This window comes from Conger conger, chromosome 15, assembly GCF_963514075.1.
Source record: "Conger conger chromosome 15, fConCon1.1, whole genome shotgun sequence".
In the NCBI taxonomy this organism is placed as follows: Eukaryota; Metazoa; Chordata; class Actinopteri; order Anguilliformes; family Congridae; genus Conger; species Conger conger.
Genome location: NC_083774.1, coordinates 33,923,865 through 33,941,926, shown reverse-complemented (window position 1 = coordinate 33,941,926; position 18,062 = coordinate 33,923,865). Strand labels below are relative to the sequence as shown.

General features: G+C 44.6%; 4 protein-coding genes across 4 annotated transcripts; all 4 read left to right on the top strand.

Annotated features, from left to right (window-relative positions):
- The first annotated feature begins 1,142 nt into the window (after positions 1 to 1,142).
- Positions 1,143 to 1,517, top strand: LOC133112061 (histone H2B 1/2-like). Its single transcript, XM_061222746.1, has one exon. The coding sequence runs from the start codon at positions 1,143 to 1,145 to the stop codon at positions 1,515 to 1,517; it is 375 nt and encodes a 124-aa protein (XP_061078730.1).
- A 3,513-nt stretch (positions 1,518 to 5,030) lies between these two features.
- LOC133112050 (histone H2A-like) lies at positions 5,031 to 5,417 on the top strand. Its single transcript, XM_061222735.1, has one exon. It carries the CDS (start codon positions 5,031 to 5,033, stop codon positions 5,415 to 5,417), a length of 387 nt encoding a protein of 128 aa, XP_061078719.1.
- A 786-nt stretch (positions 5,418 to 6,203) lies between these two features.
- LOC133112039 (histone H3) lies at positions 6,204 to 6,618 on the top strand. The gene has a single exon (XM_061222722.1). The coding sequence runs from the start codon at positions 6,208 to 6,210 to the stop codon at positions 6,616 to 6,618; it is 411 nt and encodes a 136-aa protein (XP_061078706.1). The 5' UTR covers positions 6,204 to 6,207.
- Positions 6,619 to 8,109: 1,491 nt separating this feature from the next.
- LOC133112074 (histone H4) lies at positions 8,110 to 8,427 on the top strand. The gene has a single exon (XM_061222759.1). It carries the CDS (start codon positions 8,116 to 8,118, stop codon positions 8,425 to 8,427), a length of 312 nt encoding a protein of 103 aa, XP_061078743.1. The 5' UTR covers positions 8,110 to 8,115.
- The last annotated feature ends 9,635 nt before the right edge of the window (positions 8,428 to 18,062 follow it).

Here is an 18,062-nt window from a genome sequence, read left to right as displayed (position 1 = left end):
AAGATGTCTTGTTCAAGCATACACGTGAATGATCTCTCTGGTTAAAATGCACTGCTTTGATGGAATTACCTTGGAGTAATTGAGTAAGTTGAAAATGTTACAATTGTGCCGGTACTCCCCAAATGCTAACAACATAACAACACGTTTTGGGAAACACTCAATGAATGCAAATGTCTTGAAGAGATACTTTCTTCAAGATAAATTGTGTCATACTTCTGTTCAGCTTAAAAGTTAAGGACAATTCATGATTGAATAAAGGCTTTTGTTCATTTCACACCAGAGCGTTCATCATCTTGACCTCTTTCAGCTCTGAGTAACTCACTGATTGCAGCTGTCAGTCTCAGTTTACAAATGCAAATCATAACCAGTTTCCATTCCGCATTACAAAAATAACTTTTAGATGGCAAATCATTAATGTTAGTGCATTACTTAAATGCCCAAGGAATATTTACACTTTAGAAAGATCATGAATCGATAAGTGGAATTAAGAGGATAAATCATATTCTTGAATTATGAATAACAATTGCACATTTATAAAAAGTAAATAATCACTGGTCATTTTCCATTGGTTTGAAATGTAGCATCTTTAAACTGTCTCAGCAAAAACTCTCAGCACCCCTCTCCAAATTGTATGTTTTATTAAATTCTTTTCGTTTGGAGATTCATCACAACCTCTATAAGTTAAAAACTGAAATAATTATGTAACCAATTGTTAAATAAAGGCCCAAATTGGAAAAGCCATACAAATGTGGAATTACATTGTGGAATTACATTAGGCAATTTAGACTCTAACCTGCATGTTTTTGGACTGTGGGAGGAAACCGGAGTACCCTCTATAATATATATATAAACGTTGAGGCTAACATTCTTACAATCAACTAATATGCGTGACACGTCGTATTTTTACTTTTTTCTCGATGGGAATTCCCATTGTTTCAAACCACTTCCTAGTTTCAGTCTCTTTTTGCGGTAGACATTAACGGTTTTTGCCCGCGTAGATCAGCCAATAGAGTATACTTGCGGCTTCCAATGAGAATCGGTGAACGTCACTTGCTAAGAAGAGGCTGAATATTTGCATACTGAGCTTTTATAATGCTGGACCACGAGTAACGCGGGAGTACTCGGCTACACGGTCTGGAAAAATGCCTGAGCCTGCTAAGCCCGCGCCCAAGAAGGGGTCGAAGAAAGCGGTCAGCAAGACCGCAGCGAAAGGAGGAAAGAAGCGTAGAAAGACCAGGAAGGAGAGTTACGCTATCTACGTGTACAAGGTCCTAAAGCAAGTGCATCCTGATACCGGCATTTCATCTAAAGCCATGGGGATCATGAATTCATTTGTCAACGATATTTTTGAGCGTATTGCTGGTGAGTCTTCCCGTTTGGCTCACTACAATAAGCGTTCTACCATCACTTCACGGGAGATCCAGACTGCCGTGCGCCTTCTCCTGCCTGGAGAGTTGGCCAAACACGCAGTGTCTGAGGGTACCAAGGCCGTGACAAAGTACACCAGCTCCAAGTAAATTATCGCAGTGATGCTTTACCCAAAGGCTCTTTTAAGAGCCACCCACGTTTTCATTGAAGGCAAAAATTATTTGAATGAAATTTGAAATTTCTTGTAACAGTGTAATTTTGCGCATGTCACCATAGTCTTACCATAATTGAGGCATGTGTTTGTGATTGCACCTAATCGTATAACTATTGCACCTTTTCACAATACGTCCACAAACGCTGGAGCTTAGCAATTCATACCCAATAAAAGCTAGGGGGGAAAAAAGCTCTTATCCCCTATTTATAGCAAATGTTGACATGTTTTGTCATTTACATTCAACTCCAATTAAGCAATGACGAGTATGTTGTGCTCGTCTCATTTTCCTGTTATTCAGGAACACAATCTGCACTGAGGCCTCCCCTGTGGGGCCTGTAACAAATTCCTGGGGGCTTGTCCAGGATTTGAACCCGGGACCTCTCGCACACTGCCCATTTTAGCGCTAGGAATTCCAACTTTCCACTGTGCAGGCAAGTTTTTCTCAGCTGCACAGTGCTTTTCTCAGACTTCAGGTAAGTTGAAGTCCGGGTAGGACTGGTGAGTTGGTAAGCATGTTAATGACTCGCTCCAGTATTCCCTGATGTTCACCTGTCCACACCACAGGGGTTCTAGAGCACAACTGAGGGCCTTTGACCTTCCCTTCCTACACTGGCATTGCGATGCTTGAGAAGTCCTGTATGTAGCTACAGTAGTAACTGAGGAAACCTAAGAGTCTCCTCACATTACATTACATTACATTTAGCAGACGCTCTTATCCAGAGCAACGTACAACAAAGTGCAAATTAAACACAAGAACAAGTGCAAAGAGGACCTGAGAGGACAGTACAGTTCACATCACCAACTGTCTGCAGCGTCTTTCTCTTGAGGGACTGCACGGTCCCCAGGTCTTTTGGATCGATGTGTATGCCTTCTGTGGATACAAGGCAACCCACAAACCTGACTTACTCTGAAACAGTCCACACTTTTCAGGCCAAAACCTCACGCCATGCTCTTGGAGTGCCCTCAAGACTTGTCAACTCCTTCAACATGTTCCTTAAAAGTTTTTGCGTAGCAAAGGATGTTGTCTAAATATGGAATACAACATTCATCCCTCAGTGAGCTTAACATCTCTTCCATGCTCCTGGCCGCTGGTGCGTTGGAAAGCCCAAATGGGATCCTAACCCACTCATATAACCCCCAGGGCGGTATAAAGGCAGTGAGGTGTCTTGACCCCACGGCAATGAAGCGTTGATGGTAGGCCTTACCTTGATCAAGCATACTGGACCAGGAGTGACCACAAAGTGTGTCGGTCAGATCTTGGATATGAGGTAATGGGTGCTGGTCAGGTATGGGTTTCTGATTCAGCAGGCGATAGTCAATGCATTGGCGCAATGAGCCACCTTTTTTCGGACACATACAACCGGAGCTGAATAGGGAGACTTTGATTTGACGATCCATCCTTTTGCTAAGAGATCATGGATGTACTTCTTGACTTCGGCGAACAATGGCTTGGGGACTGATGAGTATGTTTTCTGTACCGGGATGTCATCTTTCAGGTGTATCAACATCTGTAGGCTTGGGATAAATCCAATATCATTGGCATCTCTTGCAAAAGCTGCAGACTCCTGTATTCTCTTCACAATCTCTTGTTCTTCATCCAAGTGGCCGACATCAACTGACGGTGGCCATAGTGACAGCAACGGACTTGCATCGACTGAGGAGGTGGCGGCACTTTAAAACATCGGGTCCTTCCTTTCAATTGAGTCACGCCAGCATTTCAATGATTTTCTTTCTTGGCTGAATACTACCTATTGCTGATTTACGAGGGAGGATGATGTCATGATTTGTTTGGTTTCCTACAGGTACGGCTACATATGGGCTCCTGTCATTCTGGATCTCTAACAGGCCCTCACCTACAGCTAGCTGCTGCAGCTGCACGCTACTCTCTTCAGGTTCAAATAACACCAGGGATTTGAATGGGTCAAGATGAGGCAGGAGTCTGCACTTAACCCAGGTTACACTGCCAGCAGGGATGACCTTATCCTGATGACCTACTCTCAAACGTCCCTGGAGCGCAATAGGTTTCTTTTTCTGTATGAAGTGTACTATGGTCTCAACTGTCATTGGGAATTGACATGGCCCCACCAACCAGGCGAGTAAAGATTGGGATCACTCTTCTCTGGTTTCCCCTGAATCAGCTCTTCTAACATGCTGAATCCAATCAGTGGCATTTCCAGGGGCACGTGGCCCACAAGAAAAGGGTCATTAACCGATAAGTTGGGGGTCCTCATTCCCAGGTAAATTCACAGTTATTGCGATCCAACCATCAAAATGAATGAGATCTCCATTCACAGTACACACTTTCAGCTGTTCTTCACCCTCCATAAGCTCAGCAAGCGTCAGACATTGAGATCAGGTAGGTATTTATTATTATTTATTTATTAAGACCGGTCTATGATGCTGACTTGGGCTCCTGTGTCTACTAGTTCGCTGACTGCTAGGCCATTGAGGATACACTTCGTTCGGGCTTTCCTCCCTATTACTTTAACCATTTATTCATTGCTAGCGGCTGGAGGATCTAGCTAGGGCACAGTACTAGCTTTCCTGTGACAACGTCTTTTGTCCACACTGACCGCTTCTGTGACTACTATTTGCAGGGGGAGGCCGATCCCGGACGAGCCCCCAAGAATCCGTTACAGGCCCCACAGGGGAGGCCTGAGTGCCGATTATGTGTTCCGAGCAGGCCTGCACATTCACCATATTAAATATAGGCTTATGTTAACATATTGATAAATGTGTTACTTGTATTTTGCCAAATATATATATATATATATATATATATACATATAATGCATTTGCACATACTGGGCCTCATTAATCAAATGTGAGTCAAATTAAATTATCCCATGAATTCTTCAGAAATGCATTTCCACAACTAATGTGGGATTTATCAAAGTTTTCGAGTGTGGAAATGAAAGAACATGGTTGTAAAGTGAGTTTTGTTATTTTATTATTCCATTAATTATTGTGATTTAGAGTGGCAAAATTATTTTACTATGCCTATTATGTAGCCTATATAAACAAACGTAGAATAGTTACCAATGTTTAGATGTCAGTTTGGATGAAAAGAAGGAAGCCTCACACTGATATACTCCGCTCACCTTTATTGTAGACAGTGCTTCGATCCCAGTGGATCTTAATCAGGTTTGGCACATTGCTTTATGTTTCTCCACGAGGACAATCAGCTTAAAAAGCTACAGCAGGCAGCCCAGAGTATTGAGTCTTTAACCTGAATAGCGCCTCAATTTTACATTTTCAGCTCTTTAGAAAGTAGGCCTACTACTGAATTGGGTTGTTGTGGGACGTGAGCTACGCCGAAGAGAAACGTCTTCCTGTATGATTGGACGGAATCACGTCAACGCTGCAGCCAATGGGTGAACAGAGTGTTGCTATAAGAAAGACAATCGTCTGCAGTTGGCATTGTTGTTTATTCTGACGCGAACGAAAAATGAGTGGAAGAGGGAAGACTGGTGGAAAAGCGAGAGCAAAAGCTAAAACCCGTTCCTCGAGGGCTGGGCTCCAGTTCCCGGTTGGTCGTGTTCACCGCTTGCTGCGTAAAGGAAACTATGCCCAGCGTGTTGGTGCGGGTGCCCCGGTTTATTTGGCCGCTGTGCTCGAATATCTGACCGCTGAGATCCTTGAGTTGGCTGGTAACGCTGCTCGAGATAACAAGAAAACCCGCATCATTCCCAGACATCTGCAGCTGGCGGTACGTAACGACGAGGAGTTGAATAAACTCCTTGGAGGCGTCACAATTGCTCAGGGTGGCGTACTGCCGAACATCCAAGCCGTGCTGCTCCCAAAGAAGACCGAGAAGGCAGCTAAGGCCAAGTAATTTCTGCATTGTTCCCTCAAGAAAACCATAACTCAAAGGCTCTTTTCAGAGCCACCCCATATCTATTTAAAATGTACAAAGTTGCCATTTAAGCTCAAGTTTAGGACCGGTTTTGTTCCTGGTTGCGAAGTTTCCGTACTTTTCATGCAAATCTACTTGACGCAATTGCAGTTCTAAAATGTGCTAAATTAGTTCAATTGCGCTTTTGGTAAATGTAATTTGCCCCCTTTAAGCTATGCATGTCCGAAATCAGTCACGAACCACAACTAGGAAAAATAAACATTACACATTTTCCCGTCTAGGACGTGGAGCAAAGATGTTTAAAAGCAATCAATTGAGAGTCAGCCGATTCCATAGGCTCCACATTCGTGAAAATGTGGAGACACGGCCAATAACACTAGAACGGTGGATAATCAATGTTTACATTTATTCAAAGCATATAGAACAAACCTGCTATTCGATTAACCCTCCGAATGTCACTCGACAGAGAGGGTGGAGGATTTGTATTGCATTTATTGTTACTGATTATGTTTGGTTCGCTTTAGCGATGTTGTACTGGAACTACTCAAAGTTGAACTACATAATCAAAGGCGGTGAAAAAAAAGTTCACTTTTTGGCGGCAGAGGAAGCTGAAGTAACGACCCAATAGCCTTGGGGAATGAAGGTAGGCTCAGGGCCAATGGGGATCCGCGAAATCCTATCCAATCAGTTCCTCTCTGATATGGTTTAAAGGCGTATGTTGGCGGCATGAAGACATTTATTCCGAAAACCAGCAGCTGAATACACAGCAATGGCCAGAACGAAGCAGACCGCACGCAAATCTACTGGCGGCAAAGCGCCCAGAAAACAGCTCGCAACTAAGGCTGCACGTAAGAGTGCGCCAGCGACAGGCGGCGTGAAGAAGCCCCATCGTTACAGGCCTGGTACTGTAGCCTTACGAGAAATCCGCCGCTATCAGAAGTCTACCGAGCTGTTGATCCGCAAGCTGCCGTTCCAGCGCCTTGTGAGGGAGATTGCTCAGGATTTCAAGACCGATCTCCGCTTCCAAAGCTCCGCTGTTATGGCTCTGCAGGAAGCCAGTGAGGCGTATCTGGTTGGTCTCTTCGAGGATACCAATCTGTGCGCCATTCATGCCAAGAGGGTGACCATCATGCCCAAAGATATCCAGCTGGCCCGCCGCATTCGTGGAGAGCGCGCTTAAGATGTTTTGTAAATGAACAATCCAAAAAAAACAATGGCTCTTTTAAGAGCCACTTAAACCCTTTTTCGATCAGCAATATTTTCCGTCCTTATGTGCTTCGTTGTATTTTTCCGTTGATGCTATCTGTGTTTCATGTGTAATTGTAGCCCAGGGGATGAGGGTGGGAGTAGAGCTTGAAATATTTCCCTGCTTCACTCTCAGCAGCTAAGCGACTCATTCATGGCCCATATCTCTGTTAACCGTGTACAATTGAAAACCCTTTGGACGTTGGTCATATTGATACGCTTATTCTGTAGTATCTAGCAACTCATTATTTTGCTGCCCCTCATTAAATGGACAATTGTTAAAAACCTCCACATAATTGAAACGAAAACGAGTTTTAGTCCGAGGAATATTTTAAAGCTCTTACAAAGCAGCCTATTACAACTTGAGCTATCTCCAATTTTCCCAATTAATTGTTACAGCGGTTTAACTGCCATACATGTGACCAAATGTGCAAACTAGCAAATAGGCTACAAATATTGCTCTTCTGTGAAAGCGGCAATTCTTACACCGTAAAAGCGGGACAAACTGGATTATTCTTTTGTATTACAAAAGTTCTTATGATCTCAACAGATGATACCTAGTACAACTTGGAACATGGACAGCACATTAACAACATCATTACTTTGACTTCCGCCTTTCATCTGATGGGTTCTGTACATAGGCATTGGTGGGCTTTTGTCATCTACAATATTTTTATTTCGTTTTGTGGTCTCACCATGGACGAAGCAGTACAATCAGTGGGACATTTCAATGTTGTAAAATTATTGGGTTATTCTTATTTGAAGTTGTAAATCAGTTGAAATAAACTACTTTCCATAAATAAAAAAATAAGAAAGTTCTGCCTGCTTTAGAACACGTTATATCAACAGATCTACACAATTAGTGTAGCACTGGTATTAATATTCCATACAATTTTCATTTTAGCAAGCTTTTTTATGGATTTTTGTATTTAATTAACTTTAAAAGACAAACTGTCAAAGGTAAACCCATGTAAAAAATAACTATTTAGTTTGCATCTTACAGTCCTTTTAAACATACATCACAATGTTTTTTTAACTTTTTTTTATCTGAAATGAATGAAGACTGAACATTACCGAACATGAACACTAAACGTAAAATAACATATCACATTAAGTATCAACGAGCTAATTAGGTGCTTTTCATCTTAAGATTTATTATGTACCTTAAACCACATTATGCCAGAAATAGCTTTGCCATGGTATGAATAATAACATTAACACGTTCATATTGTTCTTATTGCACCATCTTGTAAACAAGACTTCTTGGCTCTGCAGGAAATCCCCAAATACCTCGAGAGATTGGGAGTGCTGGAGGCGGGCTTTAGCTCGAGCAGCCTTTTGACGCATGGCTTCAATCCGGTCGTCTTGGCGCAGATATATGCGTGTTTTGAAAGTTAGAGTTTATGTTCAAAAGCAGCACGTACTTTGAAACATGTCTGGTCGCGGCAAAGGTGGAAAGGGTCTTGGTAAAGGAGGCGCTAAACGTCATCGCAAAGTTCTGCGTGACAATATCCAGGGTATTACAAAGCCTGCGATTCGTCGTTTGGCTCGCCGTGGAGGAGTCAAGCGTATATCTGGTCTGATCTACGAAGAGACTCGTGGAGTCCTGAAGGTGTTTTTGGAGAACGTTATCCGCGATGCCGTCACCTACACCGAACACGCCAAGAGAAAGACCGTGACCGCTATGGATGTAGTTTATGCTCTGAAGCGTCAGGGTCGCACTCTGTACGGCTTCGGTGGGTAAACGTTTACTCTTCATGAATGCCATTTAAATATTTCCAAAGGCTCTTTTAAGAGCCACCCACATTTTCAATGAAAAGTAGAAGTTTCTGTATCCTCGTTAATTATGTTGTTTCTGCATGTTGCCATTTTGCTCGCGAGAACGTGCACAGTTCAACTGATCCATAAGCGGTGAAACGTAATCTACTGAAGGCCGCAATGAAACGCTCCAACAGTGTTTGCTATTTTGTTGAATTTCACCCTATTGCTGGACAATCGCTCCTTCGTATTCACCGGCGTATTGATAATGCATAAGGCGGTGAGAACTTGAGCAGATGTATAAAGTGTGAAGGCACATTTTCACCTAGTTTGAAAATCTCTTTTTGCTATTATCTCGTGTAATTGCCACCATCCTTTTGGTGGCATACGGAATCCCCATGTGTTCAGTCTCAATACCTCGTACTGTAACCGCTTATGTTCTAGCCTATTGTCAGTTGCATCTCACATACTCTTAATTCAGAAACATTTCTCTAGATTAGTGAAACGTAGCCTAGCCTACGAGTATTCTGTTGACACTAAACAAATTGAAAACTTGAATTCATATATAATTGTGTGTATTTTAACAGCTTAGTAACTCACTGATTTATCAATGTAGCACCCTGCCACTGCAACACCGTTATTTACCTCCTGCGAATTGTTGAAATGGAAATCCAGAAATTCTACAAAAAATCTACGAATATTTGTTATTGCAGGCTATGTTGGCATCGCTTGTATTTAAACATTACCCATGTGCCACACATTCAGAATCAGGAATCACTGAAATTATGAGGATTGAATATTACTGCACCATGTTCAAATCATAAGTCTAAACTATGTAATCGGGCAATGAAAACGGTTCATATTCGAGTTTAAATTTTAGTAAGGTAGAAATGAGAGGTTTCATGAAACATTAGGTGAGTACAAGATGACACTCAATGGAAGAGTGGAAAGACAGGACAAGATAAGACTGAAAAGAGAATAGGAAGAATGAGAAATGCATCTGCACATGCGGGCCTAAATGGTATATCTAAGAGACTGGTGGAGCATGTAATGTTCTCTTGCCTAAAATATAACTGAGATTCCGAAGTAAATTATGATTACATTTTACAATGAAATAATGCCGATGAACGCCATTCACTTGTGTTCTTTTTAATTAAGAAGCACAGCATTAGAAATGCTTTGTACGTTTATATTTGATTTCTTTATATACACATCTTTAGCCACAAAGCTGGCTATTTACGGAGAGATCATTTGAACATGCACACAAGTTTGACTCCAACAAAAATGATCTTTTGCCTCTTCTTAGTTGTTGTGGGTGGCTCTTAAAAGAGCCTTTGGGTAAAGCAGTTCTACAAACGCTAAAGCTTTTTGTTTTTTAAAGGCTCGAATTCATACACCCTTGCGGATAATTTCAAAACGTGTTACAAGTAAGTCAAAGGAGCGAGGAATACAGGGACTTTGATTGAGTGGAATACAGGTGCCTTGGTGTAGCTCGTCTAATTTCCTAATAAGGACATTAGGATGCAGTAAAACTATAACGGCCTGAGCAGGATACCGTGAACATTGCGGCCACCCTCAGGTTCAAAATAACGATGGGACAGCGAGAGTTCGCCTTTAGCCTAGTGATAACGTGTATCTTTTGGTGAAGAGAGGTGCGGGTTTAAATCTCACTAGTTACATTGATTAGCAAGTATCTCTTGGTGGTTTTCATTCCAGCAGTCAAACGAAAAGATTTAATCACAATTTATTGGATTGTTAAAGAGTTTTATGAACCATCATTCATAAAATACAGTACAATACAATAACTTGAATGTCATCATATTAAATTTTTAACTTCATTGGATTATTAATGCATTATATTTACAACATAGATTGAATTAAAAACGTAAAAAGCAAGGTTTAAATTGTCTCGTTTTATTATTATTATTTTTTTGCATTTGCTAGCTTTATCACAATAAAAGTATCATACATATCCATGTAACTTTGCTATACTCATCTGAGCAAGGCTTGGGCTTGCCAACTATCCACTGTAAAAAGGAGATTGTTTTACAAACACGGTTTGTAGCGTTGACACATTTTTATGATGAAACAAAACAATTCACTGTATCTTTATGTAGCTTTAGTCATGTCATACAGTTGCAATGAGTACTTTTATTATTTGCTGAATTTAAAGAGTCAAACAAGATGGCAACGACCCAATTGCAAAACAGCAAGGGTACTTGGGCTTTACAAATAAGTATAGTTGGATATCTAAGTTACATAACTGATGTACCATTCAAAGGACCCAGACAAGGGAGTATGCGAAAACGTCTTTATTCAGTTCAATTTCAGGCCAGATAATCACAGTTCAGACAATGTCAGCATCAAGATGCAAAAGAATAGTCGAAAACAAAGCAGGGGTCAATAATACGTAAAATCGCAGGCTGAAGTAGACAAAGGGCTAGGCAAAAATGAAGGCAGAAAGAAAAAGTCAAAATAACCAAATAATCAGAAAGGCAAACAAAACAGAAGGATAAGGCAAACTAAATGGCAAAGGGTGTCGTTAAAGAATCTCAAATAATCAGGTTTATTGGTAAAATGTGGTTTTATTGTTTTTTTAAAATTCCTTTACAATTAAAATATTTTTCTTTTTTAAAACAAGCTCAATAACACAAACTAATCATTTAAACTAATGAAACAAAGAATGAAAACAAACTTTAAGAATTTAGAGATTTCAAAATGATTACCAGATAAGAAAAACTTTACAAAACTTAGCAAAATCAATATCTAATCCAAAGAAACAAGGGTGGATTTAAAAGGCTGAAAAATAGTAAAGAAAAAAGTCAATTTTGCTCAGGTTTGCTGTCCCGAGAGGCTTCTGTGTCCCTTTTGTGTCCCTTGGGGGGACTATATGATGAACTCCTTCCAATGGTCCACCCCCCACTTCTCTCTAGCCAGGTTTTTGTTACTGTGCATGTCCACCAGAATGCCGTCCTGGAGGAGGTTTTGGATCCTCCTCCGGAGAGTGACCAGGGGCCTCATTTATAAACGTTGCGTAGGCACAAAAGAATGCGTACGCCACTTTCTAAGCAAACTTTGGCATTTATAAAAAACGAACTTGACGGGAAAATGTGCGGTCCTCCACGGAAACTCTGACCCATGCGTACGCACATTAACTGGAGAAATGAGAAACTGTGCCTTTAATGCTCGTGACGTAAGACCAGGAAAATGGGAAGTGAAACAGGGTGTAAAAAGGTATAAAGATTTGCCGGGAGTTGTGGCTGGGTATGGCTGCTGTAAGGACGTGCTTCGTCCCTGTTATACTTATTAAAGTGTTGTGTTGTTGAATCTCGCTATACGGGTTCTCTCCCTTCCTAAGTGCAACACAACATTTGGCGACGAGAGAAATCGAAAATGATATACAACAGATACCACTGTGTAAAATAAATCGAAATTGACTGTTGTTGATTGTACTCTTAAAGGGTTCTGATTTTCTGCATGTTTACACTAGGACTCGGAACTATACTGTCCTCTCAGGTCCTCTTTGCACTTGTTCTTGTGTTTAATTTGCTAAATGCCATGCAATGTAATGTAATGTAATGTAATGAAATATTACCTCTCACGTATCATATACGAAGAGTTAATTTGCAACAACGGATAAAAGCCTCTCTTACAACAATTAACAAACAGCTGTTTGATTGATGCTCCCTGGAGTGCCCAAAAAATATGATTTAGGATGATAAATATAAACAGAGATGTTGTTGTAAAATAATCCCTCAAATATGTAGACAAATTGTTAAACAATACTTCATGTTATTAAATGTATTCTCATAAATAATATGGTGAACAGTCGGACAAATTGCGCTGCATTGATGCCGTTTACAATTCGTTGTGCAGAACTGTTCGTCATTTACAATCAATCAGGATAATTCCCACACCTGTAGCTTTTCAGAGGCAATCAAATGGCTGAAATCCCTTTTCTTGGCCTTCTTTTTAGCGTTTGCCATTGTCGTCTTCATGAAATGCATATTCATTAGGGGTGTTTTACTGCATATTTATAGGCAAGTGTGGGCGGGACATGAAGCTGGCAAAGCCGCGCCACATTTAGAGTTGATTGTGATTTATAAAGGAAAACTGGCGTGGGACGTGCGTATGCACTGTTTTATTAATCAGAATATTTTTTTGCGTACGCATGTCCTGGGTTTCATGCTTACACAACCTTTTGACGTGAATCCTACGCACAGTTTTATAAATGAGGCCCCAGGTCTACAGATGTTTTCTGGTTGATGTTCCTCGTCTCCCACAGTACCTGTTTCACGATGTTGATGATCCTCCACTGACGCTGGAGCTCGGTGGTCTTGCATCCCCCCGGGCGGACCTTAGAGGATGCCCTCAGCCATCAGGAAGGACCTTGGCAGAAACCTGCTTAGGGAGACAGAGGAACAAACAAGGCCCCAGACCCGCCTGGCCACAGAGCACTCCCAGAACAGATGGTGGTGGTGTCGGCAGTACATAAATGTTCTCGTGGGGAGACACCTATGGGCTGTCATCCAGGCAATGTCTTTTTGTTTGTTGGTAAGACACTTGTGTGTCACATTTGCCCAGATGACTTGCATGTCCAGGTCTGGCCCCCCCCTCGGGAGCATTACAATCTGGCCAGATCTTAAATAAGCCATGATCATTTTGTAGCTCCACGAGGTTAGGCCAGCCCTGGGCAGACCTGTCCTGTAGGCAAAGCCCTTCAGGGCTCGGTAGATGTAGGGGGGGTCCCAGCTATAAGGTATGGTGAGGTCCAGCACACCTAAGCCCATTGCCCTGAGGAAGGGGGTGGCATAGTACCTGGCAAAGGTACCAGAGGCCATACCCACCTTCCCTGCATTCTGGACAAGGGCGGCCAGACCCTGCACCATAAAGATGTTTACGATGTCTGGGACCCCCCGCCCCCCATTCCGCTCCTACTTAAGGAGGGTGACACCATAGTATAGTACTCCCCCAGACAAAGCGGAAAGCCATCCGGGTGATTAGCTTCCCGGTGGCTTTGTCTGGGGGAAACACCCTCCCCACATAGAGCAGAATGGGTAGGACAATTGCCTTCAGGACGAGGATCTTACCCGCCATGGTCAAGGGCCGTGCACTCCAGCTCCAGATTTTGTTTTGGACGTGGCGGATGGCTCCCTCCCAGCTGATTCTCCCTCCTCCGTCAGCCTGGAAGGTCACCCCCAGGAGCTTGATGGTATTCCTACGCACAGGGAAGGAAACGGTCAGCTCCTCACTCCAATGTGGAGACAGAAACAGTTCACTCTTGTCCCTGTTGACCAGGGCACCAGTGGCCACACAGAAGTCGTCCAACACCTTGGTGGCACAAGCAATGGACCGACTATCTATGCGACGATGGCAATGTCGTCCATGTACGCCATCACTTTTAGCCGTTCCCCCCTAGCTCCAGGTAGTGGGTAGCCTACCACCCCTGGATTAGCCCTGATGGCCTGGAGGAATGGTTCCAGGTAGATGACGTACAGGAGAGATGCTAGAGGGCACCCCTGCCTGACGCCAGACCTGACATCAAACAGGGCAGAGGGCTGCTGATTGACAACCACTCTGCCCATTATGTCTGTCAGACAGATTTTTGTCCAGCGCAGGAGGGGGCCAGGAATGTTCATTTTCTCCAGCACTCTCTCCAAGCACACATGACTCATCCGGTCAAATGCCTTCTCTTGGTCGAGACTGAGAAGGCACAAGGGGGACCTCCGCTCCCCGGAGTGGATGATTAAATCCCTCACAAGGAGCAGGTTGTCATTTATGGACCTCCCCTGCACACTGCAGGTCTGGTCCGGTCTGATCACCGATGTTATCAGGCCTTGGAACCTCCTCATCAGCGCCTTCGCCATGATCTTATAGTCGACTGAGAGGAGGTTGATCGGCCACCAGTTGCAGAGGTCCTTCTGGTCCTACTGAGCTCCTCTTGCTATAAAGGCCCTCGTAGAACTCCCTGGCCACCTCCCGGACCTCCGCCTCTTCAGACACCACTACACCTCTGTTGTTATAGAGAGACAAGATGTTATTCATCTTGGTCCTCGGCGTGGTGATGGACAGCAGACTGTCCCTTTCCAAGAACATTGCGGCGGTGACCCGGTCATGCAGGTTCTTCCTATACAACATACGGAGAATCCGCCCCTTTCTCACCCCCTACTCGACCCAGCTCCTGGTCCAAGCGATGGTTCTGTCCTGCCTGAACTACTGCAATTCCCTCTTGGCTGGCCTCCCAGCGTCCGCCATCAGACCCCTCCAACTTAGCCAGAATGCAGTAGCTCATCTGGTCTTCAACCTTCCCAAATACTCACACGTCACCCCCCTGCTTACTTCCCTCCACTGGCTGCCTGTCATGGCTCGCATCAAATTCAAAACATTGGTGCTAGCTTTCCAAGCAGTTAAGGGGTCTTCCCCAGCTTACCTACAAAAAATCATCAGACCCTACACCCCTGCTAGACCTCTTCGTTCATCCTCCACATGCCGCTAGGCACCTCCCCCTCTCCGAACCTCTACCTCACGCTCACGACTACTGTCTGTTCTGGCTCCACGGTGGTGGAACGACCTCCCCATTGAGGTCAGAACTGTAGAATCTCTCCCCACCTTCAAGCGCAAACTGAAGACGCACCTATTCAAGCAGCACCTCTCCCCGTCCCTCCCTACCTCCCTGTGAACCTTAATTGTTGTCTTTGTGATTTACTTTGTGTATCGGTATTTTTAGTTGGCTAAGTAAGCAGTATTTGGATAGTTAAGTTTGGTAACTTTTGCTTTGTTGTTTGTTTATTTGTTTGTTTAAAAAAAAAAGAAAAAAAAAGAAAATAGGCCCTGGTCCTTATCTTTGTTGTACAGGTAGCAGTTGAAATTGTACTTCCCTCTAGGGTCTTTCAGCGCACTTATCCCTGGTTATGGGTATGCACTTTGTTGTATGTCGCTCTGGATAAGAGCGTCTGACAAATGCCATTAATGTAATGTAATGTAATTGTCAGTGCCCTGCGGAAGAAGAACCGTGTGCACTTCTTATCCTCCTGGAGGCCCTGGAGTTTGGAGCGGAAGGTCTGTTTCTTCTGCTCTTCCCAGTAGAGGGTGGTGAGGCTCTGCCGAGCTCGCGCAATTTCGTTGCTAACATTCAGGCCTCGGGCCTGGAGGAGGCTTTGTCTTTGGAGGGCAGCATTGTGACGTTCAAAAACTGCCCTCCTTTCCTTCGCCTTCTTCCTCCCAACTGCCCGGAAGTAGCCCCGCACTCGCTCCTTCACCATCTCCCACCACTCCACAGGGGAGTCAAAAAGATGTTTCAGACTCACCCACTCCAGGTATCTTCTCGAGAAGGAGAGACGCACCTGGGGGTCTTGGAGATGGCTGATGTTCATTCGCCAGAGACCCTTACCCACGGTTATAGATTTCTCCCAGACCAGGGACACGGTTGCCATATGGTGGTCCGAGAAGTGGACTGCCTTGGTGGAATAGCTGTGCACCCTCAGGCCTGGGGAGTGCAGAAACATGTCAATTCTGGAAGAGGAGGAGCCAGAGGAACTCACAAACTTGTGCTGGGGAGGAGGGAGAAATCCTTGATGAGGGACCGCAGCAAAGTGCCGGAGTGATCTCTTAGACCACAGTTGAAATATCTCCCCACGACGACGGGCATTGTGCAGTGTAACAGTGGTGGTAGTTTTGTGAAAAGGGAGACTCTCTCGGCCACACTGGTGGGGCCGTACACGTTGATGACCCTGAGTGGGGAACCCCCGACCTCATGATCGGTGACGAGGATTCGCCCACTCTCCACAATGCTATTTGCTGTTATTTTAATAAAGGGATTTTCTCATCAACGTGCCAACCCCATCAGCTCTGGCGATGTTAGAGCCAGACCAGAGAGAGTCTCCCATTCTCCATTCCCCCCCAGAGTGCCATCCCAGTCCCAAAATGGAATTCCATATTCCTGGAGCAGGACTACGTCTGGGGATCTGGGATAAGATGGAAATAACGGTGGTGCGTTTGTCAGGGTGTCTGATGCTGCGAGTGTTGAGTGTGGTAAAAGTGAGATTGTGTACCATAATGTTTATTGTTTGTGTGTGTCTGGTGAACCGGTATGGCTGTTTGCCATGTTCTGACATATTTGGTTAATCGTATTGAAAATTGTGTCCAGGTTATTGTGGCGCCTACTCACCCCCTGACCATGTTCACCCATAGATCTCCCCTCCTGACTGCCTGGGAGGTTCCGTCCTGGAGAGGTGGGGGTAGTTGTTCTTGCCCCAGGCCTCCCCCCCAGTCCCTGGGAGGGCCTGGGAGGCGGGGGATGTTGTCACCCCCTTTAGAGAGTCCGGACCGGGGGCTGGCTGGTCCCTAGTGTAGTGGGGGTGAAGCGTGCTGATTTGTTGTAGGTTTTCTTTGTGCTGTACAGATTTCAGTGATTGTGTTGCAGGTTTGGGAAGGGGATTAGGCCAGGTGAAAGATTTTGGATTATGAACCGTTTTTGTCTTTGATTATATTGCTTGTCTTTTTGCATGGATTGGACGGTGAGCTATTGCTGAGTTGGAGGCTGGCTGAGTGTATGCTGTGATTGTGCTGTTGCTGGTGATCTGATACACTTTCCCTTTCGTTTCGGTTTTTGCCACGGCGTGATAGAGTTACTGTCTGAGTCTGACCCTTCCACCATGGGGGTGTCGGAGTCAGGCTCCTCTTTAACTGTGGTGACAATGGGTTGGGTGACAGGGGGTGCTGTTGAGGTGGGGGTTACCAGTATTGTGCTGCAGGGAAGGATTGGTAGTGTCTGTGTTGCGGGGAGTAAGCTGTCAGGCTGGGGCAGAGGCGGAGTGGATGCTCTGGTGCGTGGTGTAGGGATAGGATGGGGTTGGGGTGGGGGGGCAGTCATTGACGGTAGTGGGGGCACGGTGCTCCAGGCCCTGTTCATGTACGAGAGGGGGCAATCACGGAAGAGATGCCCCCTCACCCCGCAGAGATTACAGGGTCTCGCCCTGGTCTCGTGCTCGCTGCCACACAACTTGCACTTGACCACTGTACAGGCTGCTGCCAAGTGACCTAACTCACCGCAGTTCCTGCACAGCTTGGGCATGCCGTAATAAAACACCACACCCCGGTGTCTCCCCAGCGTGATGGTGCTGGGGATGTGACATACCCCCCCCCAACTGCAGAGGGGTCAGCCTTGAGCTTCCTGGCCCCGGTCAAGACTCCGTCCTCATCCAGGACCCTTCTGGCTTCGGATTTAACTTTTCTGTACCTGCCCAACCATGTACTCACATTGTGGTCCTATACAATTTCATTAAAAAACTGCACAGTGACCACTTTGCTTTCCATGTCAGACAGGGGCTCAACTTGGAAGTTACTGAGGGGAGACCTGTCCTTCCCCTCTCTATAGAGGTTCCAGAACCTCGTCAGGACATTAGCGTTCTTAAAGCTAATTTCAAATATATCAGCATTCCCTGGAACCATCACCAGGCAGTTCAGGTTGCCTGGCACAAAGCCCATGGCTCGCTGAAGCACTGCCCTGCTAAACTCCAGGTGGGTCATACCTGTCACTCTCCTCTGGCTGTTGGCTGTTGGGGCAGCAGCATTGGTTCCCCCCCTAGTGGACTCGGTGGCGCCCTCTTCAGCTGCGCCATT